The sequence below is a fragment of the Anopheles coustani genome, chromosome 3 (assembly GCF_943734705.1).
Source record: "Anopheles coustani chromosome 3, idAnoCousDA_361_x.2, whole genome shotgun sequence".
Taxonomy (NCBI): Eukaryota; Metazoa; Arthropoda; class Insecta; order Diptera; family Culicidae; genus Anopheles; species Anopheles coustani.
Genome location: NC_071288.1, coordinates 93,011,326 through 93,038,635, shown reverse-complemented (window position 1 = coordinate 93,038,635; position 27,310 = coordinate 93,011,326). Strand labels below are relative to the sequence as shown.

At 45.9% G+C, this 27,310-nt stretch overlaps 6 protein-coding genes across 7 annotated transcripts; 3 read left to right on the top strand and 3 right to left on the bottom strand.

Moving 5' to 3' along the window:
- The first annotated feature begins 3,405 nt into the window (after positions 1-3,405).
- LOC131271824 (eukaryotic translation initiation factor 3 subunit M) lies at positions 3,406-5,279 on the top strand. The gene is made up of 4 exons (XM_058273377.1): positions 3,406-3,540; positions 3,658-3,938; positions 4,003-4,484; positions 4,552-5,279. The coding sequence occupies exons 1-4, from the start codon at positions 3,496-3,498 to the stop codon at positions 4,899-4,901; spliced, it is 1,158 nt and encodes a 385-aa protein (XP_058129360.1). The 5' UTR covers positions 3,406-3,495; the 3' UTR covers positions 4,902-5,279.
- A 525-nt stretch (positions 5,280-5,804) lies between these two features.
- Positions 5,805-13,784, top strand: LOC131271806 (uncharacterized). 2 transcript variants are annotated; one of them, XM_058273352.1, is made up of 7 exons: positions 5,805-6,863; positions 11,378-11,548; positions 11,625-12,012; positions 12,112-12,356; positions 12,432-12,822; positions 12,903-13,048; positions 13,126-13,784. In XM_058273352.1, exons 1-7 carry the CDS (start codon positions 6,660-6,662, stop codon positions 13,246-13,248), a joined length of 1,668 nt encoding a protein of 555 aa, XP_058129335.1. In that variant the 5' UTR covers positions 5,805-6,659; the 3' UTR covers positions 13,249-13,784. The 2 variants fall into 2 exon arrangements, with proteins under 2 accessions (XP_058129335.1, XP_058129334.1); XM_058273351.1 differs by having other exon boundaries at positions 11,625-12,822.
- A 1,462-nt stretch (positions 13,785-15,246) lies between these two features.
- LOC131271803 (cysteine--tRNA ligase, cytoplasmic) lies at positions 15,247-17,792 on the bottom strand. Its single transcript, XM_058273348.1, has 3 exons — positions 17,727-17,792; positions 15,900-17,638; positions 15,247-15,827 (listed from the first exon to the last, which is right to left on the bottom strand). Exons 2-3 carry the CDS (start codon positions 17,622-17,624, stop codon positions 15,333-15,335), a joined length of 2,220 nt encoding a protein of 739 aa, XP_058129331.1. The 5' UTR covers positions 17,625-17,638; positions 17,727-17,792; the 3' UTR covers positions 15,247-15,332.
- Positions 17,793-18,116: 324 nt separating this feature from the next.
- Positions 18,117-19,485, top strand: LOC131271833 (large ribosomal subunit protein eL20). Its single transcript, XM_058273387.1, has 3 exons — positions 18,117-18,204; positions 18,526-18,882; positions 18,971-19,485. Exons 1-3 carry the CDS (start codon positions 18,187-18,189, stop codon positions 19,127-19,129), a joined length of 534 nt encoding a protein of 177 aa, XP_058129370.1. The 5' UTR covers positions 18,117-18,186; the 3' UTR covers positions 19,130-19,485.
- A 779-nt stretch (positions 19,486-20,264) lies between these two features.
- Positions 20,265-23,436, bottom strand: LOC131271805 (uncharacterized protein DDB_G0284459-like). The gene is made up of 5 exons (XM_058273350.1): positions 23,046-23,436; positions 22,775-22,813; positions 22,288-22,559; positions 20,769-22,198; positions 20,265-20,691 (listed from the first exon to the last, which is right to left on the bottom strand). The coding sequence occupies exons 1-5, from the start codon at positions 23,145-23,147 to the stop codon at positions 20,531-20,533; spliced, it is 2,004 nt and encodes a 667-aa protein (XP_058129333.1). The 5' UTR covers positions 23,148-23,436; the 3' UTR covers positions 20,265-20,530.
- A 517-nt stretch (positions 23,437-23,953) lies between these two features.
- Positions 23,954-26,771, bottom strand: LOC131271815 (aarF domain-containing kinase 1). The gene is made up of 3 exons (XM_058273368.1): positions 26,515-26,771; positions 24,917-26,223; positions 23,954-24,829 (listed from the first exon to the last, which is right to left on the bottom strand). The coding sequence occupies exons 2-3, from the start codon at positions 26,138-26,140 to the stop codon at positions 24,488-24,490; spliced, it is 1,566 nt and encodes a 521-aa protein (XP_058129351.1). The 5' UTR covers positions 26,141-26,223; positions 26,515-26,771; the 3' UTR covers positions 23,954-24,487.
- Between the last annotated feature and the right edge of the window lie 539 nt (positions 26,772-27,310).

The window sequence follows — 27,310 nt, the reverse complement described above, 5'->3', positions numbered from 1 at the left end:
TGGCTCTTTCCATTAACCGGTTCATCAACTCACATGTGACAATAGCTAAATTTAAATGACTTGAGAAAAGTATTAATAAATAAAATTGCAACAAGTACACATTTTCGAACTAGAACCAAATTTTACCCCAATACTCGATGCAAAAGGAAACTGTTTCAAGGAATTACCTTGTAGACGTTTTCTTGTGAAATGACTACTTCGGAAGAACAATCGATTGTGCTTGAAGCTTCGAACAGAGAATAACAGGAAAAAGCTGGCTTAGGAAGCTCATAAGTTCAAGCTTTTTCTTTTTCTAAAGTCTAAGTCATAGCAGGAAGTAAAAACAATAATGAACGAAAGGAAAGAACTTACTATAGCGGTCAAGAGAATCAAGTGAGAGAGGAAAAAATGAACACGTCAATGTAAGAGAAAACAAATAGACCTATCTTTAAAGTCGACTATATCACGCGTTTATTCCCACATATCGGAAAACAGGATTACAGGATATATTAGAAAAAAAAAATTAGAAGAAAAAGCATCACGAGAACGGATATCAAGGGAGGAGACATTCAGGCAGCAGTCAGAGTTGGGTGCAACATATCCAGCAACAGAAAATTATTGGTTTTTCAAACGGCTCATTTCGCACCCTTCATAAAAACATGTCGATTAGTGATTATTTATTCAGTTTTGAAAGCTTTTCCTGTGGCGAATAGGAAAACCTATGGAAAATTTGGAATACAAATTATTGTTATGTTTTCGTTTCGATGAACTTTGTCAACGTAACTCAACAACTACATACTTTCCACTAGTTTTCCACCAGATTTTTTTTATTCTTACCTTAAAATTATTTTTACATACACTTATATACATTGAAAGATATGGCACGTAGTACCGTAGCAATATAAGCTTATTTTTCGCTTTATTTTCCTGTTTAAATCATCTATTATTCTTTATAAATAAGTTAGATCAAACCAGCGAAATGAGATTTTTCTCTCATTTACTTTACGTCCGCTTATTTGTGTTTAGACACATATACAGGCATGGAAAACACTACGATTGTACATAATTTTATACAACTCCGACGAATCCTATACATGAGTATAAATATATATACATATAAACATAGATACATATATCAAAATAGAGAAATTATCTGATTCATATGTTATATCCACTACATCAAGCGGCAACACTGCGGAATCGGTACGAATCACACGGTTTTGTTGAGTATGATTTCATTGATTCATAGCAAGGCAAAGAAAGTAGGAGACGTAAAGACAAATTTCGTGAAACTCGATCAATCACTTCTGAAAACTCTGAAATTTAGACAAAAAATTCCTCAAATAGTTCAAACACTCATTGAAGTTATTGTAAATCCTACACGAAACGAACATAAAATCTCCCAAACGAAACATAAAAACAAATCCAATAACATAGTAAAGCAACTAAACCATCATCTTTAGAACTGGGCAAGTATTGGAGGTGAAGACACTCCAAATGAAAAATGAAAATAACTGAAAAAACTCCCCGTCACACTTACGCAAACTCTATCGTAACTCTATCGAAATAAAACAAACTGCAACATTGTTCGTGTGTGTATGGTAATAAACAATCGTAAAATGGGGAAATAAAAAAATCTAATAAATCAATATATTTTATCGGCATTCGAATGCGACGAGCGTTCGCGTAGGATTGCACGACTAACGAACAGCGAGATGCTGAATTTAAGAAAAAAACGACATTGGCGCAAAGAATTAGGCAAAGGGCAGTAGCAAAAGGATTGAAATGTTGCAAAATTAAAAAGAAAGAACAGCAAGGTAAGCACGGAATGGTTTTGAAAGGAAAAAAAACTGGGCCCTGCCGAAGAACAGGACTATAACAGATAGTACCCAAAAAAAAACTGACAAAACTTAAGACATGAATCCGGTTCTTGGTAGCGCAGTTCGATGAGCTACCATAGCATGTAAGCCTATAGAGCAATTTTCGAAATTGAAATGAAACGAGACGAGACAAGAAAAGATGGATCGAACAAACGGATGGCAAAAAAAAGGAAAAATAAATATTGACATATAAAGCGATTCCACGAGTCTCTTTTTTTTTATTCAGAATAAATTTGATATTACAGACAAGATGTTGGTTCCATGAACTTGAAGTAAATCGCTTTCAAGTTTTTTTAAAAGGTAAGGAAAATATATACGAAATCTACATAGACCACGTGCACTTCACACGTTTATGGAACGCAAACGGTCTAGTGTGGACCATAACCATCTCAATCGGTGTCGTGATCACGAATATCACGTGATTCGATATCTGCAGTGAAATACAGAAAAATACAAACCCCCATTTACGGACCGTACGAACTATATAAGTAAATGGTTGTTGATGTAAAAGGTAAAAATCCCTTTCATTTTATAAACTTTTTAAATTAAATTACAAACTCAGGCAGCGCTCTGTGAACAGTCCAACAAACACGACAAACACGACACTGTTCGAAGGGTGCTCTGCGACTTGTCGTGAAGAACTGTCACTCATCCCAGCAGCAAGGTAGCAGAATAAACAAGGTATATACAGTTTCACCGTGGGATACAGCCCTGCACGACAAAATCAAACTGTTTTGTTCTGTGTCGTGTTTGGCAGCGCTCTGTGAACAGTCCAACAAACACGACAAACACGACACTGTTCGAAGGGTGCTCTGCGAATTGTCGTGAAGAACTGTCACTCATCCCAGCAGCAAGGTAGCAGAATAAACAAGGTATATACAGTTTCACCGTGGGATACAGCCCTGCACGACAAAATCAAACTGTTTTGTTCTGTGTCGTGTTTGTCGGACATGTTCGATGCAGGTTGACAGAGCACCTCCATACGATTGCTTGGGTTTGATCGTTTTTTTTTTGTCGTGTTTGTCGTGTTTGTCTTGTTCGATAGCTGACAGAGCGCTGCCTTTGTCTGACATGTTAGATGCAGGTTGACAGAGCACCTCCATACGATTGCTTGGGTTTGATCGTTTTTTTTTTGTCGTGTTTGTCGTGTTTGTCTTGTTCGATAGCTGACAGAGCGCTGCCTCAGTTGTTTGAAGCTTATTCAACTAACCTTGGTCAAAAAGTAATGTTTTGGAATATCAGGCAGCACTGCTGTCAATTTTGCTCGCTGGCATGCTTTCCTAGTGGTGGGAAAATTGAATCCCTGAAGGGACTCGAACCTTTCAATTCAAATCCATTCCGAGTCCCAATCCCTTATATCATGCGTATACATCTAACTTGCCGATTTTTCATATCATTTGTTAAATTCATTGAATGTTTTACGTAAGAAAATCAAAAGAGTGGCATTTTTTTTAATTCAGGGACAAATCAGCGTCATCATTCAAATTGAATCCGTCATTCCAAGGGATCGAATCCTCGGGTCTTCGAATCCCGATTCTGCCAACACTACCTACCAGTGCTTCTTGACGAACTAATCTTGCGACGTGTTGTGCGACCCGTTTGTTGTGCGGAAATATTACATTAAACCGGCTGCACAATGCAGGGTCCCGCTGTTTTTATCGATGCCGAGATCGACGATCAGGTAAGGACATGAAGGAGTATAAAATATCATCGCGGTGAGCAGTGCTTCATCTGCTTCTTAGAGAGTGCTCTACGTCGGCGACCTGTAATTGAGGTTATGTTTCGCTGTACTTGTTAGGCCCAAGAGTTGCGGAAGTTCTTCAAGAAACTCGGGGCTGAAATCAGCGAGGAAAAGTCTAGCAAAGGCATCGAAGATGATCTACACAAGATCATCGGAGTTTGCGATGTGTGCTTCAAGGATAACTCGCACACACCGGACGAAATTGACGCCGTGCTGAACAGTGTTGTGTCCATCATCGTTTCCATTCCATTGGAGCGCGGAGAGAACCTGATTCTTTCATTCTGCGACAAGATGACAAAAGCGAAGGAGCCCAGTCTTGCTCGAGTTTGCCTGCAATCGTGAGTACTATTAAAACGGAAATCTGTTTATACCTATATACACCACCTCGTCCCCTTTTTTCAGCTTGTGGCGTTTGTTTAGCAACTTGGAGGTGACCTCCCCACTTCGTTACCATGTGTACTATCACCTGGTGCAGGTGGCCAAACAGGTGAATCAGGTAAAGGAAGTATTCACAGGCGTGGAGCAGTTGAAGGCACAATTTGCTCAGTGCCCGCCGTCGAATGAGCAGATGCAGAAACTGTATCGCTTGCTGCATGATGTCCTGAAGGACACCAACAGTGAGCTGGCGTCTAAGGTGATGATCGAGCTGCTTGGCACGTACACGGCCGAGAATGCATCGTACGCACGCGAGGATGCAATGAAATGCATCGTGACCGCTCTGGCTGATCCCAATACGTTCCTCCTCGATCCTTTGCTATCGCTGAAACCGGTCCGTTTCCTCGAAGGAGAACTGATCCACGATCTTCTGTCGGTCTTTGTATCAGAAAAGCTTCCAAGTTATCTTCAGTTCTACAAGAATCATAAGGAATTCGTCAACTCGCAGGGTACGGATCATCCAAGTGCATCTGTAATCACAAGATCTTTAATCGAATTCGTTGTTTATCTTTGTAGGGCTGAACCATGAACAAAACATCAAAAAGATGCGACTGTTGTCCTTCATGCAGTTGGCGGAAAGCAATCCTGAAATGACCTTCCAGCAACTGCAGGATGAGCTTCAGATCAAGGAAGAAGAGGTGGAACCGTTCATCATCGAGGTGTTAAAAACGAAGCTGGTCCGCGCCCGAATGGATCAGCGTGCGCGGAAGGTGCACATCTCCAGCACAATGCACCGCACGTTCGGTCGCCCGCAGTGGCAGCAGCTGCGTGATCTGCTGCTTTCATGGAAGACAAATCTTACTCTCGTTCAAGACAACATCAACTCGGTGGCAGTCGCCCAGGCCGAGCTGGCCCAGCGTCAGTGAACATAGTGCCGTGAACAGATTTGACTGTTTCTCTATTTATCGTGTGTGAAAATCGAAGAAAAAACTCGATAGCAGCCGAACCTTAACCGTAGAGACAATTCTGGATCGTATTAAAGAGGAGAGAGGGGAGAGAACGTAGGTGCGTGTCTGAAGCAACAGAACATTGGGCTAGCGAAGTGAATTATCGTGCGTAAGCAGCTGTGTGCAGTGCAAGGTAGAAGTTACGCCGAGTTACTTTCACCAACGACCGCAGGTAATCGACAAGGAGCGCGGTCCGTTCAACCGTTCATATTCACAAATTCACCATCATTTGAAAGAATTTATCATCAACATCGAACAGCTGTCGTTTCAATAAATTCTTTTTTAATATGAACGATACTAATTTGTTTCAATGTTGACTTTTATGTTAGATCTAAGATGTATCTGGCTTTCTTATCTTTTTTCCTTTAGGTATTGTCTTGTAAATTAGAAAACGATCAATATATATCAATTATACGCTCCAATTATTCCAGGTGCAGCTGAAACAACAATAATTCTGCATGTGCAGTCAGTTGCAACCGCTTTTCTTTTCGTTTAAACTAAATCCAATAAGAAAATGCATTTTTGCTAACAGCTGTCATTTTAATTGGAAGTTGACGATTCTTTCGAGCGTTTCAGCTCGAAGATGAGAGGATTTAAACAAAACACGGTGCAACTTAAACGCTGGAGTTGTAAGGAGGACTATATTTCTTAATAATGAAACTATTAACAATCGTGTATCACAATCAAAAGACAAATAATTGTAACCTTTTGCAATGTACATTTCGGAACACTTCAAGATGAAGTACACTATAAACCTTGCCACTGACATCTAGATGTACACATCTTGTGCGAGAAGTAAGAAACGGCGAAACAAAGTAGCAGCAGCAAAGGCAGTTGTTGTGTCAGGCGCTGGCATTTTCGGAAAGAACGGTCTCCATTTTGCTTGCTTCAATATCCCAGTAGCAAAGCTCAGTTCACTAGCAATATAGAAATCGAATGCAGCACAGTCGCCGCTTGTAGATTTCAGAGACCTATCGCGGATTGCAGGCGAGTTCGAGCGGAGTGTGCCTTCTTCTCCGTTTTCCTATCAGTGCTACTCTTCTTAAAATCATACGAAATCGCGTTTATTCGTGGAGAACCGACGAAAACAACCAAACGGGCACAGTTTGCTGAGGTACATACTTTGCGGTCCTTCCCACCCCCTCGCGAAGCGCATCGGAGAATACTTTGCAGATTATTTGATCCGGTGCTGTTAGATATAATCCATCGTGCCACTAGGTGGATCGCAGTAAACATAGAGCAGTGGCATCGAAGAAAAAAGAAAAAGCCGCAAGCAAAGATCTTGAACAAACCCCTCCTGCTACCTACTCTTCACGGCAACCGACTCCTTTCCGCTGTGCATCCGAGTGAGGTTAAAGAGTTTTGTTCCCCCGACACCATCGTTCGATCTGGAACGCGCATCGCCGAGTACCCAAACGCTAGGAAAATAATAAAAAAAAACGCGACAAAACAATCGTGCGAACAAAGAAGAAACAAACGCACTCTCACACCCGTATTTACAGATTGTGCTTGTAGTGTTTGCAGCGCATACCGTTGCCGTTGCAGTTGCAGTTGCATTTGTGTGCCCGTTTGTGCCGGTGGTGATTCTTCGTCCCGCCGCGATTTCTAACAGAATCGTTCGCTCGGCCGTGGCATAAGGACGGACCAAACACAAGCGTGGAAGGCCGGTCGGTGACCATGTTTACCTGTCAGTGCCTGAACGTGTCGATAACCGTAAACGATGAGAGTTTCCTCAATATCACCCACCCCGTACAAGAGACGCTAAAAAGTGATCCGAACGTACCACGGCGACCGGTGCCACCAGGAACGGCAGCAGGAGGAGGAGGAACCACCGGCATCGTCGATGGAAAATCTCGCGAGCTGGCCTGTTTCTTCCAAGAGGTAAGTGTTAAACACCAACGTTGCATTCATCGAAATGTCCATACACTTCCATAGGAAGTTACGTGAAAGCTTGCTCGAAATACGAGCCGGTAAAGGACACGGTCACGATGCATTCCTTAGGGACGCACGATAAAAAAAAGGATGGGCTAGAACACACAAACGCACACACGTGTTAGTTTATTGCGTCGCAGTTCTTAAACGTCACGAAAAGCATCCGAGATTGTTCTCTTTTGCTTTGCTGCCGGCCCTTGCACGGACCTGTTTGTTCCTTCTTCCTTGTGCGTCACCACACACAACGTCATTAGCTTGTCCAAGGATTCTCTTCTCCTTCCGAACTCTGCGGGATGTTTGTAATGTAATCCCCTGAAAAGGGGAAACTGATTACTCTTTCAACAGCCCAAAGTGAATATGAGGTCGAACCTTTAAAAGAATTCCTAACTTTGCAACCCAAGGAATGCATTATTTAACACATCACATCTATATTTTGCCGAGTGGAGCCGGCGGTAGGGGGAAAGACGATTGAATAAACATCACTGCCTGTACGATGAGATGATGTCGTCGCATCCTAATCGGAACCGGTGATGTTCTTCGCCACCCCATCACCCTATCCGTCCTGCTGGGGGGGAACAGGAAGTGAAAATCGAAGGGGAGAACATTCCGGTCAGAATCAGCGACCACAGCGCAGTGGGTTTTTAGAAAGTGATCATCATCTTTTCACCACCAACACTGTAGCAAAGGCGTAATCGGTTGGTGTATTCTTTCGTAAGAACCAGGAATCACTTTCCCTCTCGCGCCTCCCTTTGGGCGTGATCGCTTCACTCCGGCCCGGATTTGTACGTTATCAGTTTCTGCTGCGTTGTTTGGACAACATAAATAGCCTGAGTTAACGATTCCGATTGCCTTCTAATACATTTCCTTAGCAAATTAAGTAAATGACACGATCGGAATAGGCCCTGATCTTCTTAGAGAGGATTCGATAAAGGAGAAAAGTTCTGCAACAAACATATTTACTTCAATATACTCTGGGCTTTTGTTGCTTCGCTACGATTAATCTAATTTAATTACTTTTGTAAAAAATTCAAATAACATGCTGTAGCTGTTCTTGAAACAATTGATAAGTATGTGTTTGATAAATGCATACAACACCTTCAAATTGAATTACTTCTTATTTGTGCAATTTCCAGATTAAATCGTATAGTATCGTTTGCAGCGATCGTTATCACATTTACACGAAGTTCACTTTCCTGGTTGCAGCAAGGGTGGTTTCATACGATGTTGTTGGTGTTGGTTTGCCGGCCGGCATTTTTCCGTTTGCCCTTGTGTCCTTCCAGCTGGTGCGGCGTAGGGCGCTCGGGAAAGGTAAAGGGAACGTGGCGCAATAACTATGCCAACTGAATGAAAGAGGCAACAGAAAACAACATTGCAAGTGCAAAAGCGATAACATGATGCAAACCGGCAACGGGTTGAAACTCGATCGATTTGCTGTTTAATAAAAAACAGTCGACACTCGCCGTGGACCAAGGTTGGCTGGTGAACGCTGGAATGTGAAACCCTTTTTGCTGTAAAAGGGTCTTAAACATTTAACAGCTTTTACTCAAGTAAAAATAAACTAATTTCTTCATGAAAAAGATGATGTACCCCTTGAAGAAAAGAGTTTTTGCTAACTCTTTGTTCTCTGACGAAACGCCACGACGATCGGAACAAAAAAACCCCGGGGGCGCACACTTACGGACGCAATCTCGAATCGTCGACCCTTTCCGCCACCATCTTGCCGACCGGCGGCCGCCGCCTGCGTCCGTGCATCCTGTGTGCGCGGACATACGGCATCCGTCGGCCATGCACTTATCGCACCGAAAGGTTTCACCACACACAACGACACAAACGTACGCGTTTCGACCAGTTAGGGCTGTCTGGTGTTGGTGGTGGCCGTCAGAGATGGATGGAACTTTTCTGTTCTTTTGAGTTCTTTTTTTTGGGTTTTCAAACATCCCTAACACACACGCACACGTTAAATGAAGTAATAATACCTCAACTAATATGATGCAACCTCTTATTTGTAGATTCTTTTTAAAGAATCGTTTAAGATTTTATGGATGCAACTGGGATTTTGTGTTCATCGTGAAATTGTATTTCATTCAAATTTGTATTCGTACAACTCTTCGGTTTATCGTGATAAAAATCTTCTCTCCAATAGATAGCCAATGATTGCAGTGAAGTGTACTGTTTATGCTATAGTCACTGTCTAAATTGTTTTTTCAATTACCTTTATTCAGTTGTTGGATAACAAGAACCAAGTTCATCAAGCATGTTTTCTTGCCAATCTTATCCGTTATTTAGTAGACACATGTGCTTTGGATGGGCACACTAGAGCCATGTGGATGTTCTGGATGCTGCCACATTCTTCACTGTAGCATCGGGTTAGGATAACTTAAACTACGACGAGCACACAATGGGGTATTCCGTTGATGTTGATCCATCCTATTTGAAATTTTTGTAGGACTTGAGAGAAACAATATATAAAATGCTTACAAATGATTGTCTCTGTCGCTGTATATTTTGAAGAAACGTTTGAAATAGATGTCTTCATCATGCTGGCTGTATTAAACCGTAACAATAAGTGATGAGCGAACCGAGTAGCTTTTATGCTGATAGCAATTAATTTTTATCGCTTCAGCATTGCACAAAAATGAACCGCCTTCAACCATCTAATCATATTTAGAGTGGACTGAAAATATCGAACCATGTGTGTTGTATATCGAACTGGTTCGGTAAACAACGAACGAACGAACAACACAAGCAAATATAATGCCATACCAATAACAACTCTTTTTGGCCAAGCTTGCGGTTTATTCCACAGCCAATACACACCCCGCGAACCGAGCAGAGTGTAATCGCGGACCAAACCACGTCCCCCGCCCTTCCTTCGTCTTTCGAAACCCACAAACTAATGGGAGGAAAAAACACACCTAAAATAAAATAAAACACCCGACACCCGAGCCGGTACGGCCACAGTGTACTCGGCACACACAAACGATGGACACGAAAATATAATCACGACAAATATGACGAGTGCGGGTGGTGATGGTGGCAACACGCGCGGGGGGAAGCGGTTCGGTTTCGGTATTGACCGCGCACCGGTGGCGTGTAGGTGGTGGTGTTTTGCTGCTCTAGGTTGTATGCGCATTCCCCCTTCGTTGTCGCTGGCCACTCGACTTCCTGTGACCGTTTCTGACGCCCGAAAGCGCTTCCGAACGCCGTCGGCCGACGCTTGCGTCGTCGTCTTTGCGCTGGGTTTGGATTTGTTTTTGGTTTTGTTCTGAGCCGCCTGAGCGAGCGACACACACGGCGAAGGAACGCGCGAGAATGGTGCTTTGTTTTTTCCCTTCCACCCTGAGGTACCCGCAGTCGGAAAAGGGTGTGACGTTAAGCCGCGGGATGAAGATATACTTAGAATAATTTATTCAAATTGTGCACTAAACGCAGAAGGGAAAAAGCAGAAGATTGCCGTTTCCGTATGCAAAGCGAGCCCACCTCCAAAAAGGGCCGGCTACGCGCATCACCAATGATTTTATTTTATTTTCTAAACTATTCAGCTAGATTAGCGAGAGAAACGACGAACACACCAAGATGCACACCTCCGCATACCGTTGTAAGAATGGAATCTATGGTAACTGAGTGGTTGGTATGACAATGTTTGTCAGTGCATCTTTTAATTTACCCAACATCTCGACTTGATTACTAATTGCATCGCTCTACAACTTTTCTTTTTACACCTGCACAAAGCAATCCATGCGTTAGCATACGATTGTAATTCTTGTAAACATTAATTTGTTTGACTTTTTTTTGTATCTAAACAGGGGTTTCCTGATTTATTAAATTACGTTAAATTATATTTAAGTATCTTCCAGTTGGATGGAAGTGGATTCTTTTAGGCTGTTGTCATCCTTTCAAAAGTTGAATGCCATTAATAAAGGATAAACGTTAAGGATCTTGGTATCCAGTGCAACCAAGATGATCAAAAGTTACCAATCGATTAAAGTGGATATAATTTAAATTGTGCTTAAGGTCGATTGTAATTTCATTCGTAATTATTACACTTAAGTTCATGCAGTTGAAACATCATCTAAAGATGTTTAAAAAAAAATCCATGAATACTTTTAGACGCTATTGTTTTTGGTAACACTGGTAGTAACTATATGGAAGGCTATTGGGGAACAGGTCTTCTTCTTCTTCTTCTTCTTCTTGGCGTAACGACCTCTTGGTCATGCCTGCCCGTTAAGGGCTTACGAGACTTGTTTCCCTGTTGTACGTGGATAGTCAGTCCTCTCGTACAGGGGAGGGTCCGGTCTCGGTTGGGATTCGAACCCACGCCGTCGAGGTGGTGAGCCCCGGCGTGGGCCGATTTTCTAACCGGCGCTACCGCTCGGCTGTCGCGGACCCCCAAATAGATCAGGTCTTAGATACATGAAATTTGATTAATTGTACATTTACTTATGTTAGTTTTCTCGCTACAGGCCATTGGACCCCTACCGGAGGCGAACGTGAGTGTTCAACTGACGACATTGTTGAAACCACTCTTGTGCGAACGCTGGGAGGTGAGCAAATGTTTGAACTGCAGCTGCCTAGTGTTCGCCCGCGATCCTCTAGGAAATCCTACGGCGCTCCTCGTCAACCCGTCCCTTGCTGTAAGTGATCTGTGCGCTAGAAAGTATTTGCTTGCTAATATAGGAATTGTATCCTCCCTTGTTTGTATTCCTCCAGACTACCGCCGAAGCCATTGCGCAACGGATGGCCCAGGAGAACTATTCGCCCGCGTACAGAATCATGCTTGATGGGCGCGCCGCGGACTTCCGTGGGTTCTACCGGAAGGACGAGTACCGCAGCCTGTTCAATGCCGCGGCCAACACGCTCGACAGCACGAACGACAGCAACGAACTGCTGGAACAGCTGAGGGCGTTTATGCGCGCCGAAACGCAGCTGGCAAACGAGCGCATCGCGCGCTTTACGCAAGAGCTGAACGAGCAGCTGTGCAACATGCGTGACCGGGCGGAGCAGGACTATCTGTTCCTGGCGCAAAGCTTTGTACCTGAACTAGAAGCTAACAAAAGTGGCGATGCTGCAGTGCCGCCGACGACGACAACGACGACGACGATTGGGAACGCCGTGAAAATGCCCACGATGGTGCGCTCCACTAGTGGCGGAGATCGGCGCATGGAGGAGGGAGGTGATGAGAAAGCGGTCGTAGGCGGTGGTCCAGTCCCTGCGAAAGCCCTCGCCCAGCTGATGACGAATGTGACCACAACGGCCGGTGCTGGAGGGGTTTCCGATTCCCAGCCAGGCAGTCAGATGGAAACACCTCCGCCAACACCGGAGTGTATGCCAATGTCGACCGGAAACAGTCCACCGTCGATGGTACACGGAGGATCTAGTGGCGGCGGCGGTGGTAGTGTAGTCGGTAGCTCTACGGAATCGTCCGCCATGAGCACGGGTGAGGTCAAATCGCAGCGAGTAGAACAAAACTCGAGGACTTCATCCATCTCGTCCAATTCGTTCGCTTTGGATGGTCAGGAAGCGACCAACGGGGGAAGTGGCGCCTTAAGGTCACAATCGATCGCCGCCGGCATGCGGCCAGCGCTCAGCAACAGTGTTGCTAATACCATCAACAACAATACTACTACGAACCGAGGTGCCATTAACAAACCACCAACTCAACAGCAGCAGCAGCAACATTCCAGCAGTACAAATCTCTTTGCCAACCAGAACAGCGGCCTGACGGGGTCGTCGCCGGGTATGCCGGGCAACGTTGGCGGCCTCATGGGTGCGCATAGGTTTAGTAGCAACAGTGGCGGCAACAACCATGCGCTCGATGCGGACTGCCTGTTCGATATCGACGGTATGGAAAACGACAAAACGCCTCCGCCGGACACTTACTCGGACGAGGATGAATGTGATTACGATGGTGAGAACGATTGATTTTTTTCCTTGGTCCAAGGATTTAAAAATTAAATTAAAAAATATTATTTAAATCATGCGCCTTAGATACTACCGACAACAACAATCAGGAGGGAGGCATGCGCATACCGCGTATGCCGTACCGACAGAATAGTTCGATAGCAAGAAGTCTTCCGATTTCAACACCGAAGCCGATGACACCGTTCCGTGGGAACGACGATGATCTCGATGAGGTAAGGCACAGGGTGGGGGCACCGAACGAATACCTCTGGATCCTCTGGATACTAATTGTTCCTTTCACCTGTTCCAGATGACCGAGGAGGCAGTTGATATAGCGGCCAGCATCAAGGCAATCGCGAAGAGCGTCCACGGGGACGCAGTGTTTGGCGATCTGCCGAGGCGGCAAATCCAAAAGTTTACATCGCAAATCTGAGCTGACGACAGGAGAAGGAAAGGGCAGGGGATCTGAAGATGATACGGACGCGGGTAACGATGCATCCCCAAAATTGACAAAGTTTATTTCGATCCCGAAAGGGAGAGTAAAGGGTTCAGTAATGGGTCCCTTCACGGTTGCGTAGGGATCGGTTCAATTTTTTCTTTGTTTTATTTTTTATCTTTCAACGTTTTCCTTTTGCTTTGGAAAATATTCAAATCACCACGTAATGGTTTATGTTAACGAACGAAGGGCGAAAACAATCGTCGCGGACCTAGAAAACATATAGCGTATAATCGGAGTGGGATGTTTTCCCACTCGCAAGCATCTGTATCTGTGTCGAATTAGTTAAGCTGATAGGCTTTCCGCTGGATAATCGCGTTGAAGCAACTTCTTCTCGTTCGTTTGTCAAGTAACTTTTTACTCTTTCCCAGATGATAAGGTCGTAGCTGTAAATTTCAAAATATTATGTGTTTCATCTGTGCTGGCTAAAACTGGATTTGACTGTTTTCATTCAAGTGGAAACCGTTCATGATTCCCCCTCTCCCCAGGAGGGAGCTCAAATTTTCCTCCCTTAAACATGATTTCTATGTGTTTAACTTTTCGCTCATTCTTCCTTGATTTGATCAGGGCAACCCTTGGAGCTGCTACGATGTGCTAGCGTTAACTATTGATTGATTATTACTCGTTATAATGTTAGTGTGTAAGGAACAGAACAGAATCGATGGATGTTGAACAGGCGTGCGTGAAAATGGCCGTACAAAAGCAACGGAAGTACCGGCAGCAATAAAACACAATCAATCTACAACAAAATTACACCCAATGAAAGCCGTTCAAGCCGAAGGGAAAAGCTATCAATGTGAAGACGTAACCGAAGTTGTCCCGTATTCTTTACTCAAACCACGTAAGGTAAAAAAACTTCTCTTAAGCTGGTTAGTGGGGGGAGCTGGCCATGTGTTGTGTGGCCAACTCCACGAGCGCTAATGATAGTGCGAAATCGGGAACGGAATATTTCACCTTCCTTTTGCCATTGGTTCAAGTACAACTAAAAACCCACACCCCTACCTCCATTTTGGTCCTAGGGTTTCTTTTTACAATAAAACAATAAAATAATAAAACGTTTAAATAGTGAATTTATTTGCTTCAAGTAAAGGGTCAGTATGGATCAACGAGGATTCACCGGAAACTACTACTGATGGGACGTTTACATTTTTAAACTCAGGATTATGCTTCGATGTTGTAAGGACTTGTCTAAAACAATCCGGAAAGAATGAGAAAGTAAATTGCTCCGTACTGCCCCTTATTTTCTGCTATCGGCTGAAGTGTTACAAGCCTCACTACCAAATACTACATATTCCATTGTTGTAAACTTCTGTTATTCATATACTCACCATAAAAATGCAGTGAACCTTCCACATAATCCATGGTAACGACAACCCCTTGAACCTGAACTACCTCCGGAATTTTTCTTCCGTTTATGTTGTACCGCTAAGGAACTCTATGTTTAGGTGTAGTGCAAATATGAGACAGGCTAGCAATACCAGGTTCGAGTATCCAATTTGGAATTTTATTCCAACTCAAATGTCGAGATTCTATTTGTTCACAATCAAAGCAATCCCCCATCACACACTCCGCTAGAGAACGAGGTACAGAAAGGAATGCACGCTGGAAAAAAATTAAATTAATTTAAAAGAAAGAATGTTCAAAGGTTTCCATAGCAATGCGATTCAATTAATCAATTCTGTAAGTTTCCGTTCACGTAGAAGGCGAAAAATAGAACATAGACCAGAGAAGGAGTCAACTGACCGAAGAAGCACATGGAAAATATATAGAAACGTGGTTATTCCACGCGTAGCCGTGCAAGTACCAAGTGTTAAAGTTAAACGTCCTTTGCGTTGTAGGGCAGAACACGTGCGATGATTTAACATACGTCCTAAGCCTTTTTTTCTGCGAAAATATAAAACTTAAATCATGCATTAAGAAAACTAGAACTTTGCCTATGTGTGTATAATTTAAAAATGCATTTATTTCAGAAGGCGTGTTTGCGAAAAACCTTTGAGCACGGGAGCATAGGACGACTCGCATTAGGTGTTTGAGGCAAGATACTCTTGGTAGCGTTTTTCTTGTGCCTGCTGCAGCTTCTGGAGCTTCTTTTGCTGCCCCTTGCTAATCTCCTTTCCTTCAGCATCGTGCGTCGGCAGTCCGGTTGCGTCGAAGGCCGAGTACTTATCGGTTTCCGCCCGGAACATCTCCGCCGGAGGGATCTTCCGTTGTGCGTCCTTCGCAGCCTGAGCTGCCGCTTGTTCGGCCTTTTTGCGCTCCTTTTCGGCAGCCTTGCGCGCCTCTTCGGCACGCTTAGCTTCGCGTTCCTTCAGCAGCACTTCGGCCGGGACGAGCTTGAGGGCCGACGGGGCACCTTCGCGATCCTCGAGCCGTACGCCAAGCGCAGGCAAAATGTCGTCACGCAGTTGATCGCACAGTTGTAGGATGGTGGTCGCTTTCAGTTCGCGCGCTTGCTCCCGAACCGAGGTACGGAATTCGGCCATGGCGGAGAGGTACGGCATAACGGTTTGTTCCAGCTGAAAGAGAAGAAAAAAGTACGGAGTATTGTAGAGGGATATTCTAACTGATAACGTGGGCCCATTACGTACATCGCCGCTTGCGCCGCCAGCAGTCGTTCCGGAACTGATTGGAAATCCGATGCCACCCCGTGGACCATTGATTGCTCCGAAAGTGTGCAGCAGATCGGTGCAGTAGGAGGCGATACGGCGGAGCAAAAGTGCGTTCAGTGCCGTCCGGTGTTCCTTGATGTACACGTTGCAAACCGATACCAGGCCTCGCAATGCATCCAAGGCGGTACGCGTGTCGACGTTATCACAGAGGGCCTCATGGATGGCCGCCCGTGTGTCGGCAAACTTTTGCTGCAACTCCGCCTCGACCGGTGTCCAGCGGTTGAAAGCATCCCTCGGGAGACCAGTCTGGACGTGGCGCGTGAGGTCCTTGACGTTGAGGAAAAACTCGTTCAGGAAGCGTTCATACTGCACGGCCATTTCCATCGTGTTCTCGGAGTAATCAAGCGTGTCCTTCCAGGAGTGAAGCAGAAAAGCTAACCGGAGCTGAGTGGCTGTATGCCGCTCGAGGGCTTGCTGGATTGTGACAAAGTTTTTCAACGACTTTGACATCTTGCACCCGGCGATGGTTAGGTGGCCGGTGTGCAGGAAATACTTCACCCACTCGCTGCTACCATCGTGCGCCTCACTCTGCGCCAGCTCGTTGTCGTGATGAGGAAACTTGAGATCGACGCCTCCCGTGTGAATGTCCAGATAGTCTCCGCAGATATCGGATGCCATGGCGGAGCATTCGATATGCCAGCCGGGACGTCCACGTCCCCATGGACTATCCCACCACGGTTCACCCGCCTTGCTGCTCTTCCATAGGGCGAAATCGTTTGGCGACCGTTTCTCCGTTAGCCGATCCTCGCCCGTACTGAGGTCTCCTTCGCCCTCCTGTAGCTGTTTCGCGTCACCGTACGCCTCGGGGACCAGCTTCGCGTAGTAATGCTGCTCCTTCCGGTCAAACCCGGCTACGTCAAAGTAAACCGAACCGTTTGCCTCATACGCGAGCCCATTCGCAATGATTCGCTCGATGTAGGTAACGATTTGCGGAACATATTCACTGACGCGCGTCAACACATCCGGCGGAAGGACATTGAGTGCGTTCATGTCCTTATGGAACTCGTCCTCCCAAAAGCGAGGCAGGGTCTCGAAGATTGCATTTTCCGTCACCGACGAGCCTTGCTTGCCATCGAGCATATCGGCCAGTGGGTCCTTCGAGTCGTGCAGCAACTTTTCCTGGGCTTCTTTCACTTTCCCCTCGTCCCCGTCTTTGACTGCGAGCGAGAGATTATCGACCGCCACGGTCAGCTTTTCCAGCATGCGGTCCATCATCGTTTTCTTGTCCGGATCCGTCGTCCGTGCAATGTTCGCCCGGAATGTCGTCATCACCTCTTTGCTATCGTCAAGCAACCGCTCCAAGGGGAACCCTTTCGCCTGCTCCAGGTATCGCTCGTACAAAAAGTTCTGCCGTGCACGTTTTATGATCTTATCGTCGATGTCGGTAATGTTCATCACGTACAGGATGTTGTAGCCAAAGTAGTCGCTCAGCACTCGGCGCAGAATGTCGAAGCTAATGTACGACCTGGCGTGACCCATATGGGACGCATCGTACACGGTCGGTCCACAGCTGTACCACCGCACGTTCCGGCCGTCCCGCGGGACGAAAGGTTCCTTGCGACGTGTCAAGCTGTTGTAGAGATACAACTTTGGCGATGGTTTTTCTTCCGGCACTTGCCACGTCGGTTGTACACGTTTGGCCATGGTTTTTTGTTTAGCTACAAGAAAGAATTATACTTCCTTTCAAAGCCTGTTACTTCTTCCTTTCGTTATGCAAATTAACACTTTTAAACCAGCTAAACCTACCAGAATCGTTGTTTATGTTAATCTCCGAGATTACCAACAGTTTGCTACATGGACTGAATCACTCGGTATTCCCAGGAAGAATACTGTCACTTTCAATATTTTGGTATGCTTGACAGCCGGTCAATGGAAAGGCCTTTTTTGGAAATAGACCTCTAACTTTGAAAATTGAAAATTTTATATCATTCGATGGGAATGATGTATTTATGTTTGAACAGCGTTGGACATAGAGTTTATTTCATACTAAATAGAAGTAAATTTTGGCTTGCAGCAGGCCCTAAACTTGCCTGTTTCTCTATTCATTTATAAACCTATTTTTTGATTTTTTTACGCCAACGACCCATTTGGCAACACTGTTCTGCCATATGACAACTTGACGTCTGTCCGACCGTCTGTCAACTTCAGTTCAGCGTGCCGCTGTCAAAGTTCTTTTCCGTTTCCTCTTTAACGAAGCGCAGTCAAGATGAAAGCAAAAGGATTGGTAAATTTCCGAAATTTATATAATTTTACGATAGTTTTTAACCAAACAAGTGCCCTATTCTATGGATATTGTCGGCCGAACCCAGTGTGTCATGAAAGTTTGTGGTAAAAGTGATCGCTTTACTGAAAATGAGTGATTTTTGGGTTGTGTATTGGTCCGACGTCACCGCGCTGCAGGAACCGCAAGCAAATCCCATGTTGTTGACCATATAGCACACATCGGGAATGATAACAATATCCTTTGAATAGGAGTCCTTCTGTGTCGTGTCTGTTTCGATGAAGATGATACTAATGTTGTTTCCTCTCCCTTTTTTCATTTTAGCTGAAGGAATATCAAGTGATCGGGCGTAAGCTGCCCTCGGATAAGGAGAGGAACCCTCCTCTATTCAAGATGCACATCTTCGCTCCGGATCACATCGTAGCCAAGTCGCGCTTCTGGTACTTCCTGCGCCAGCTGCGTAAGTTCAAGAAGGCCACCGGTGAGATCGTCTCGGTGAAGCGCATCCTGGAAAAGACGCCGCTGAAGGTGAAGAACTTCGGCATCTGGTTGCGCTACGATTCTCGCTCCGGTACCCACAACATGTACCGTGAGTACCGTGACCTGACCGTCGGCGGTGCCGTCACGCAGTGCTACAGTGACATGGCTTCTCGCCATCGTGCCCGTGCCCATTCGATCCAGGTACGTGCAGCCCGATCCGTCGCGTGATCCACCAACGATCTCGTTACTAATTACACACCTTTCACTTCTCATCGGATTCGTTCCGTAGATCATCAAGGTGGAAGCTATCCCCGCGTCCAAGGTGCGCCGTGTGCACATCAAGCAGTTCCTTGATTCGAAGATCCGATTCCCGCTGGTGCAGCGATACCACCACAAGCGCTACCGAAAGCTGTTCTCCTACCGCCGCCCGGCCGACTACTACCTGTAAGCAGCGATCCGACCAATCGGACCGCTCTTGCCTCACCGCCGCCCCATCATTACCGTCAGCGTTTGGTCGACGACTGTGCGTCGTGTATCACCTTTTATTTGGTGCTTTTCGGATATTGTGCTTGCGCTTTTGTCTTGTGGTGGCGGTGGTGTAGTCGGTGTATTCTGGTATCACCAGCATCATGGTCTGGGGCTTCAGTTAACGCGATGTGTGCATCAGGGAGGAAACTGAATCCTTTTTGTTGTTGCATCGTACTGAAAAGCAAGAAATTTCAACGCATTTGCCCGTTCCAACATCAACTAGGGCTATGTTAATGTGGAGAAGAAAGTGAATAAAAAAATGGTGAAAATACCTTACTGGAAGTGTGTTTTTGTTTGAATTAGGTTCGTCTTGTTCGGTTTCGATGTGGTGCATTTTAAATACGACCCTACGATTTGCTAGTATGATCTGAAGAAATTTTAAGTTTAACAAGAAAGATTATCTATCGGCGAGGTGATTCAAAAGACTACTAGATTTCGTAAACTCTTCCAAATATTGGGTGGACAGAGCGAGAAGTAACAATCCAAACAACAATCTGTGCCTTAATTCCATTTCATTATGCAATCTTGTAGCTTTATAATTTTTAATAGACACTTATACTCCCTTGTTTGTTTTGAAGAATTATGTTTATCTCGTTCCACGAATTTTACGATATTCCTATTTTTTGCATTAAAGTTATAATCTCGCCAAAGCCGCGATAAACTGAGTAGTATTTTCATTCGTGCAAAATTAACTTGTATTTTCACGGGCTTTACCACTGTACAACAACTTCTCCTTGTAACGACTTTTTAAATGTAAATCGATAAATTTACGATTTACATCATGCTTTACTCTGCTTTTTTACGATCAATGTTGCTATGATCGCTACTATGATCGTGATTAATTTAAAATGTTATTGAAATGATTAAGACTAAGCAAAATCTGTCTCAGTTTCAATGAGGTTCCTTTTAAAAAATTGTCAACAGATCATTTAAAGAGTGTGCACCACTTTTGTCCTGCATCACATCTTTTTTTCGAACCAAAAATAATGAATGAAAAAATAGGTGTTGAAAAGGCGAATACAAGTTATTTTAAAGAAAGAAAGAAAGTCGTCGAGTCTGTTGAGACTGGGTTGCTCTTATGGACTTTATTTTCAATTATTGAATGGATTATGTGTATCACGTTTAATATCCTCATCATTATCGTTTTCTGAAGGAAATACATAGGATTAATTAGCGATTCTTGAGTCGAGTATGATACTCGGACGAATGTTAAAAAATTAACAATTCAAAGTGAAAACCACACTTGCATAAAACTAACAACGTTTTCATGAGCCGCAATGAAACGGGAAAAAAATCCAAATACAAAATTCTGTTGAGCTTCCTACTTATCCCCATCGTCCCCACATTCGGCTGTAAGGCAAACGGGGCAGAGATTGTCTCGAAGCTGGAACAGTTGTAAATCGCTTTCAGCTTCATTTCGGTGGCAGCTGATGTGGTAAATGTTGCAACAATTCGTACACGCGCTAAGCTCAATGGTGGATCCTGAGTGGAAGAAAAAGCAGCGGACCGAAACATCAGATGAAAATATCGTTCTTTCCACTGAGGGAAACAACACTTACCGGTTTTGTTGCACACGAAGCAGCTCCTTCTGGCCATGGCTGCAAAAATGTCCCTTGAGTCGAGTGAAAGTCGACAGGGCATGGGAGGAGGACGTTGGCGCGCGTTGCTGCTGGCAAGTGCCACCGCCCCCGCAACTGCCCCCATTTGATGTTTCCGCTTCTTCACTACTGCGACGGGAGGTGAGTAAAGGATCGGACGTTGGTTTGGCCGTTTGCTGGTGCGAACAGCGGCCTGTAACTGCTGCTGCTCGTAATAATCCAACCGGCCGTAATGGAAATCTTTTCGTTCCGTGCTGTAGCAGCTGCGTCGTTTGCGCTCCTGCCTTCGCTCACGGCGTGCCTTCGCCTCCTCGGGGGTGCACAGGCCGAAGTAGTTCAACAACGCTTTCATACCCAACTCCCAGATATCGTTCGGTGGCGGCACTTCCGGTTCTCTGGTGGGAGGCGATTCGGGCGGCGCCATATCGCAGCGCCGATCAGAAGAATCATCGGATGCGGCAAGCCGCGCCTGTGACAGGGTCGGTGTGGAGGAGCGTGAACTGGGCGACGAACCGGACGATCCGGATGAACCTTGCTTACCGCCGGTGGTTGGTTTCGATTTTTTCGCTATTTCCGTCGCCGTTCTATTGATGAAGGTTTCCGTATTTTCACCGTCCGGTAGGCGCTTTAGTCTGTTCAGCGCCATCTGCAGATTGCTGCGGCCACGCCGGACTGCCACCGATGGCCGTCCGAATGAGCTCGAACCTGACTGTTCCTCCGAAGAGTCGTGCTGCTCCGGTTCGGGTTCTGGCGGCGGTGACGGAAGCATAATTGGCATCTTCGGCGGTCTACCCCGTTGTTTCACACCCAACATCGCCTGTTGCATTCTTCTGAGATAGTTTTCACGCTGGGCCGCCTGAAGGGCATGCTTGGCAGCCGGAATATACTTCACCCCCTTTGGCGGACGACCCCGCAGCCCGGGCATCCAGGAACGCTTACCGGTTTGGGTGTAAAGCTTCTGTGGCTCCGGCTTGTCTTCCGTTGGCTCTGGTTCGTTCTTAATCAACATGGCAGTGGTTGCTTGGTTGCTACTCGGTTCATTTTTCACTTCCGTGACCTTAACGTTCGTACTTTCTTCGGACTTGATAACGCTGGCGAAAGCCCGTGGCTCAGAGGCATCCTTGGAGGATGGTTCACTGGTGGTGGACCCCTGTGGGAAACGTTCCTGCTTCGGTTTCAGAAGCGATCGGCTACCGGACGTCGTCATTGGCGATGGAGACGTTGAGGACGAGGAGCATGATAAGTTTGCCTTCGCCTTTATGGTTTTTGTGTCTATTTTTTTAGACTTTTTCTCCTCTGCCCGCTGCTCATGGGACGTACCGGTACTCCACGGGGCAAAGTTGGCATTGTCGTCGTTGATAAACTTTTCCAGTTTCGCAATGTTCTCCAAACTTCGGTGTTAAAGACGGGAGAAAGTAAAAAAAAAACATAATTAAAACAAACCCATCCATTTGGAATATTTCCTTCGTACTGCACATACCAGTATTTCTGGGCTAGTTCGTTGGCGGAAAGCCGATTCGAACAGCTCGCCGGGGTTGCAATCGGACCGGTCGTTTCATTGTGGTAATGAAGCACACGCGTCACGTAACCGTTCGCTATGTCATCGGTGATATTCACGTTCGTCTTTTGCTGGACGTAAGCTCGGAATGCTTGCAGGCGCTGGGACAACGAGCGCACCAGAGTGTCCTGTTCGTCACCGATCTCCAACATTTCTTCCTCGAGCTCGAGCAGTAACTCTTTTACTTTGATGCGCTGCATCGTTACAATGCCCCATGCAATAACGGACCAATCGGACGTTGGGCGAGTCGCGGGTTAGTCGGAAGATTTAATATCATAACATTTGCAGGAACAGCGACACAGCCGTGATGGAACATGAATGAAACAAAATAAATGAAAATGAAAATAAAATGTATAAAAATGTGTTTAAAATTTCATAGCACACTCGGTGTTTGGTTTGCTCGACTTACCTGATGCTTTGGCAGTTTATTGATTTTGGAAGCCAAATTCTGTCAAAACGGACAACAAGAACATGCCGTGAATGTAAATTCAATTCTTTGTTTTCAAAAATCGAACATAAAAATCGTCCCCGGTACAGTCGCAGAATATTGCAAGCTTGTGTAATTTCTGTGACCGTCGAGCCATTGCTCTAGGACATTGTGTTCTAACGAGTCAAAATGAAGAAAAAAAACCAGTGGCCCTCCGAATGGGACGGACGGACGAATCCTAGTTTTTCCTTACCTGGTGCTGCACCACACAGTCCCGCAGAGCCCGCTGGCAATAAATGATGCCATCCTTCAGCTCGAGCGGCACAGGAAACTGATTCAATAGTTTCCACATCATTTAAACGCTTTTTAATAATTATTCTCCAGCAGCAGTGTACTTATCCGCGCTTATTCACGAATTCCACTGTTGTGTGCACGAACAGCGCGTTACAAAACTGCTGCTCCGAGCAATGACAACCGTGTAGTATTTTTTCTTATCGACCCGTGCACGCAGTGCTGTTCGTTCGTTGTCGGCCGCTTTTAATTTCGTGCGCTGGACATTTTTCGTCCAGCGCCAGCGGGAAGCGATGCAGCTCAAAACTACGAACTTTAATTTTAATAACTTTGCTCAACCAGCGATATTTTTGACAGCGATACAGTTTGGCAATGGAAATCCGTCAATTGCGATGCGAGCATTTCGCGCTTCTACCACGAACCCAAGGTTTTTAGATGTGTGTACACGATTGATTTAACCATCTTGCCCAGGATGCGAAATGGTTTTTAAACATTTTATTTAAACAAGGACATTCCACTTTATTCCATTTAATTACCCGTGCAGTTACTAGATGATTTTAACATTTTTCTTGAAACAGGCACTTTCAATTTCCCGAAATATAACGGGTTTAAATAACCACATGTATCACAGCAACAACGGTGTCGAAAGGATAAGCAGTTCAAAAATAATTTCACAACCAGGACCGTTTTGAAAAGATGGAATGTCATGGAATGGTTTTTTTTGTGCAAATACATTAAACGAACGGAGGGGTGAACCATACTCTACGTTTAATGCGGACAATTGATGTTGATTTTACTTTCTCATTTTGTAGAGTCAAAATATTTTTTCAAAAACTACACATAAATATCATATTGCATACATCGATCGAATTCCAGGTGGATTTCTTTACTTTATTACATCTGTACAACGTGTATAGAAACTAGAGTGCAAAAAAGCAACACCTTCGTGAAACTATTTCTTCCTAACACATAATTACTGTCGAATTCACTTCTTTCGCATGTTAAGAATTGCAATCATAATGATGAAGTTTTTTTCTCCACTCTCCCTCATGGCGGCTAAGCTACGTTTGCATCAGGAAAATCGTATAAATAACACCGTCACAAAATATAGAAACCCGCTCAATTAGTCAGCTTAAAACGATAGCGAACAACAACAAAAAAGACATTATCTAAAGCTTGTCACAATCCCGGTTGCAAACGATTCTGGCTGCTTGTTTCGTTTCGTTCTGCGTTCTCTAATTACTGGCCTAAACTCTAATGACCCTTTACCCAGGCCCAACCGCTGACGTCATGCCGGGACCAGTTTCCTGAGAGAGTTTTGCGTTGAATGTAGTTGCTTTTGTTTTAGTTCGTGATTAACTTGTAGTCCCCTTCTCAGAACTCGGTAACCTTTAAAAAATCTCTTTACAAGATCATCTTGAGCGCCGAAAACAAATGCAGCGTTACGATGCCCCGGTAAAGATAGTAAAGGTTGAGCTTTAGGATGGCCCATTGCTCCTGAAGGCAGGTGGCCAGCTTGGTCCAGGTGCCGGACGCCGATAGATACTCCTGACTGCCGATGCTCTTCACGCAGCACTTCGACATCACCCAGAATGCGGTCATGCGGTTTTGCGTTTTGAGCGTCGTCTCGATTCCCCGGATCAGGTCGTTCGTCTTCAGTACCAGCAACATCTGGCGATCGACCTTCTCCAGCACGTCGGAGATGTGTGGCAGAACCAGTTTACCTTCGTTCTGTATCAGCTCTTTCTGAAAAACGTATTGAAAATTTGATAGTATTAATATTGCAAACCAAACCAAACTAGATTAAATGCGCAAACACTGCGAATCTCTTACCTCCGCATCGTCCTGTTGCACCTTGTCCACACCATGGATGACCGAGTTCCAAGGCCTTCCGGTGACCATACACGCAAACAATCCCCACATGCTGCCCTCCACTCCGAGTGCCTGCGCATACTTCTTCATACCGGCCTGGTCGACACGCAGTATACTGAGCCACAGTTTGGAGTAGTTGTACCGGAACTTCTCCGACAGCTCCGCGTACAATCCGTGATCGAGTAGGACAATCTCCGTGCCACTGCCGCCGGAACCAGGTGCTGCCTTTCGCACTAGGATATTGCCCGGATGGGGGTCGCTGTGCACGAAGCCCTTCAGGAAGATCATGTTCGCGTACAACTGGCCAATCTTGTTCGCTATATCGTACGGGTCGAGCCGCTCGCGCTGGATATACTCAAGATCGTTCACCTGTCCACCCTTCGTGTACTCCATCATGAGCACCCGGGACGTTGTGTACTCCCAGATGACGCCCGGAATCTTTAGCCAGCGATAGTGGCGGAACATTTCACGCACCTTGTCCGCATTGCGGCCCTCGTTGGCAAAATCAAGCTCGACGGGAAGGTTACGCTTTGATTCGTCCACCAACCACTGAAACTTAAAATCCGGGAAGGTCCAGGCGACCAGCTTGACCAGCACTTCCATCGTCTTGATGTCCACGATCGAGTTGCCCTTTACGTATGGATGCTGCACCTTGACCGCCACCTCACGTCCATCTCGTAGCGTTGCCCGGTGCACTTGTGCCAACGAGGCCGTCCCGAGCGGTTGTGGATCGAACGATTCGAACAGCTCGTCCGGTTCCACCCGCAAATCCTGCCGGATCACCCGGTACAGATCCTCGACCGGGTTCTGCGGTGCGTTACTGTGCAGCACCTTCATCGTGTTGACGTACTCCGGTGGCAGCAGGTACTCCAGGGCACCGATGTGCTGGCCAACCTTAATGTACACGCCACGGTTCGTGCGGCACAGGTCGAGCAGCTTTTCCGCCGCCGCACGGTGGGTTTCACTTTTCAGCTGCACATACTCGGCCGCCTTCTTGTCGGGCCACTCGCGGCTGTACAGCTTTGCCTTGTAGGTGGTGGCGATATCGAACACGGTCGCACCGGCCCGACCGAGGCGGACAATTCCGACCGAGTTGATGTCGTAGTCGTTCGCGTGCAGGCTCAATCCCGTCCCGAGGACGGTACCGCCCGCGATGCCATATTTTAATAGCCTCCTCACGGACATGCTTGCGTCGTTCTAGAAGTTATAATCGGTGTCCACAGTGAAGGATTTCGGTAACATTAAAACGACGCTCGTCCAGAAATTTCCTAAAAATTAAGAAGATGAAGAAACGATTGTTTTAGACCGTCTTCACAAATGCTCGAAGTGTCCGCGCCCATTTTCACACGTGTATTTAACGCCTCCCCATGACAGCCAAAGGAATCCGGAGAAAGCGCGCATTGACCGCGATGATGAAATCGTCATCGAACCGTACGGACACGACACGAGGGAAGACGGTGAAAAAAAAACGGTTCGGGAACACTTACGTAAAAATAAAAACTAAACATTTGAACAGCAGAGCGCGACCCTGACCTCGCGAGTCGCTTTGTACGACTTACCTGGTCAAAATCTGTTGGTGTGTCATAAACACGCTGCAAACAGTCTGCCGTGTGGACAATCCGGTTTGCTTCTTCTCGATACGCCCAGAAACATACACACGCACTTCGTGGCACGGAGGCCGCCCCTAGCCGGATGCCACCGCTCGTAGGAGATAACGGGAACGAACTGAACGTAGCGTATTCGATTCACGCACGTGAAAGCGACGCTTCGTCGAGGTCCATCATCCTACACCTCGTCCACCTGTTCGTTCCTTTTCTTGCCTCTCACTCTCCGCGAGTCTTGAGACATTGAGCTGCGGGAAGGAAGATTCAAATATGCTCTTCGCGTAGTAAACATACTTCGCACCATCCACCCGCCCGCCACCAGTCCCACCAGCCCCCTCAGCATGTACAAAGTCAGTTTCGTGTGTGTTAGTGATGAGCGGGTCGACCCGAACCTATCGGGTCGGAGCGATTCGTAAGCGACCCGGAGCGGTTCGGGTCGTATTCCAGGTTCCAACGACTCCGGGTCGACCAGTTGGTGCAGCTGTCCATATGCGAGTTCGACCCGTTGGTTCGAGTCGACCCGAAGTTGCACCTACGGGTCGGAATTAGTGATAAGTCTTACGATTCTTTTCACGGATCGACCCGGAATCGAGTCCGTCCCTAGAAGAATCGATTCCGACCCGAAGGTGCAACGAGTTCGGGTCAACGCGAACCAACGGGTCGAACTCGCATATGGACAGCTGCACCTACTGGTCGACCCGGAGTCGTTGCACCTACGGGTCGACCCAAACCAACGGGTCGAAATCGCATA

Excerpts from the sequence above, each read along its gene's own strand:
- LOC131271805 (XM_058273350.1), bottom strand. The coding sequence starts at position 23,147 with ATGATGTGGAAACTATTGAATCAGTTTCCTGTGCCGCTCGAGCTGAAG. Across the intron at positions 22,560-22,774 it reads ATAAACTGCCAAAGCATCAG|CGCATCAAAGTAAAAGAGTT; the intron begins GTAAGTCGAGCA and ends GTAACGATGCAG. Across the intron at positions 22,199-22,287 it reads GAACTAGCCCAGAAATACTG|TTTGGAGAACATTGCGAAAC; the intron begins GTATGTGCAGTA and ends TTAACACCGAAG.
- LOC131271833 (XM_058273387.1), top strand. Across the intron at positions 18,883-18,970 it reads CCCGTGCCCATTCGATCCAG|ATCATCAAGGTGGAAGCTAT; the intron begins GTACGTGCAGCC and ends TTCGTTCCGTAG.
- LOC131271806 (XM_058273351.1), top strand. The coding sequence starts at position 6,660 with ATGTTTACCTGTCAGTGCCTGAACGTGTCGATAACCGTAAACGATGAG. Across the intron at positions 12,823-12,902 it reads GGATGAATGTGATTACGATG|ATACTACCGACAACAACAAT; the intron begins GTGAGAACGATT and ends CATGCGCCTTAG. Across the intron at positions 13,049-13,125 it reads ACGACGATGATCTCGATGAG|ATGACCGAGGAGGCAGTTGA; the intron begins GTAAGGCACAGG and ends CACCTGTTCCAG.
- LOC131271815 (XM_058273368.1), bottom strand. The coding sequence starts at position 26,140 with ATGTCCGTGAGGAGGCTATTAAAATATGGCATCGCGGGCGGTACCGTC. Across the intron at positions 24,830-24,916 it reads TGCAACAGGACGATGCGGAG|AAAGAGCTGATACAGAACGA; the intron begins GTAAGAGATTCG and ends TACGTTTTTCAG.
- LOC131271803 (XM_058273348.1), bottom strand. The coding sequence starts at position 17,624 with ATGGCCAAACGTGTACAACCGACGTGGCAAGTGCCGGAAGAAAAACCA. Across the intron at positions 15,828-15,899 it reads CTGGCGGCGCAAGCGGCGAT|CTGGAACAAACCGTTATGCC; the intron begins GTACGTAATGGG and ends CTTCTCTTTCAG.
- LOC131271824 (XM_058273377.1), top strand. The coding sequence starts at position 3,496 with ATGCAGGGTCCCGCTGTTTTTATCGATGCCGAGATCGACGATCAG. Across the intron at positions 3,541-3,657 it reads ATGCCGAGATCGACGATCAG|GCCCAAGAGTTGCGGAAGTT; the intron begins GTAAGGACATGA and ends TGTACTTGTTAG. Across the intron at positions 3,939-4,002 it reads GCTCGAGTTTGCCTGCAATC|CTTGTGGCGTTTGTTTAGCA; the intron begins GTGAGTACTATT and ends CCCTTTTTTCAG.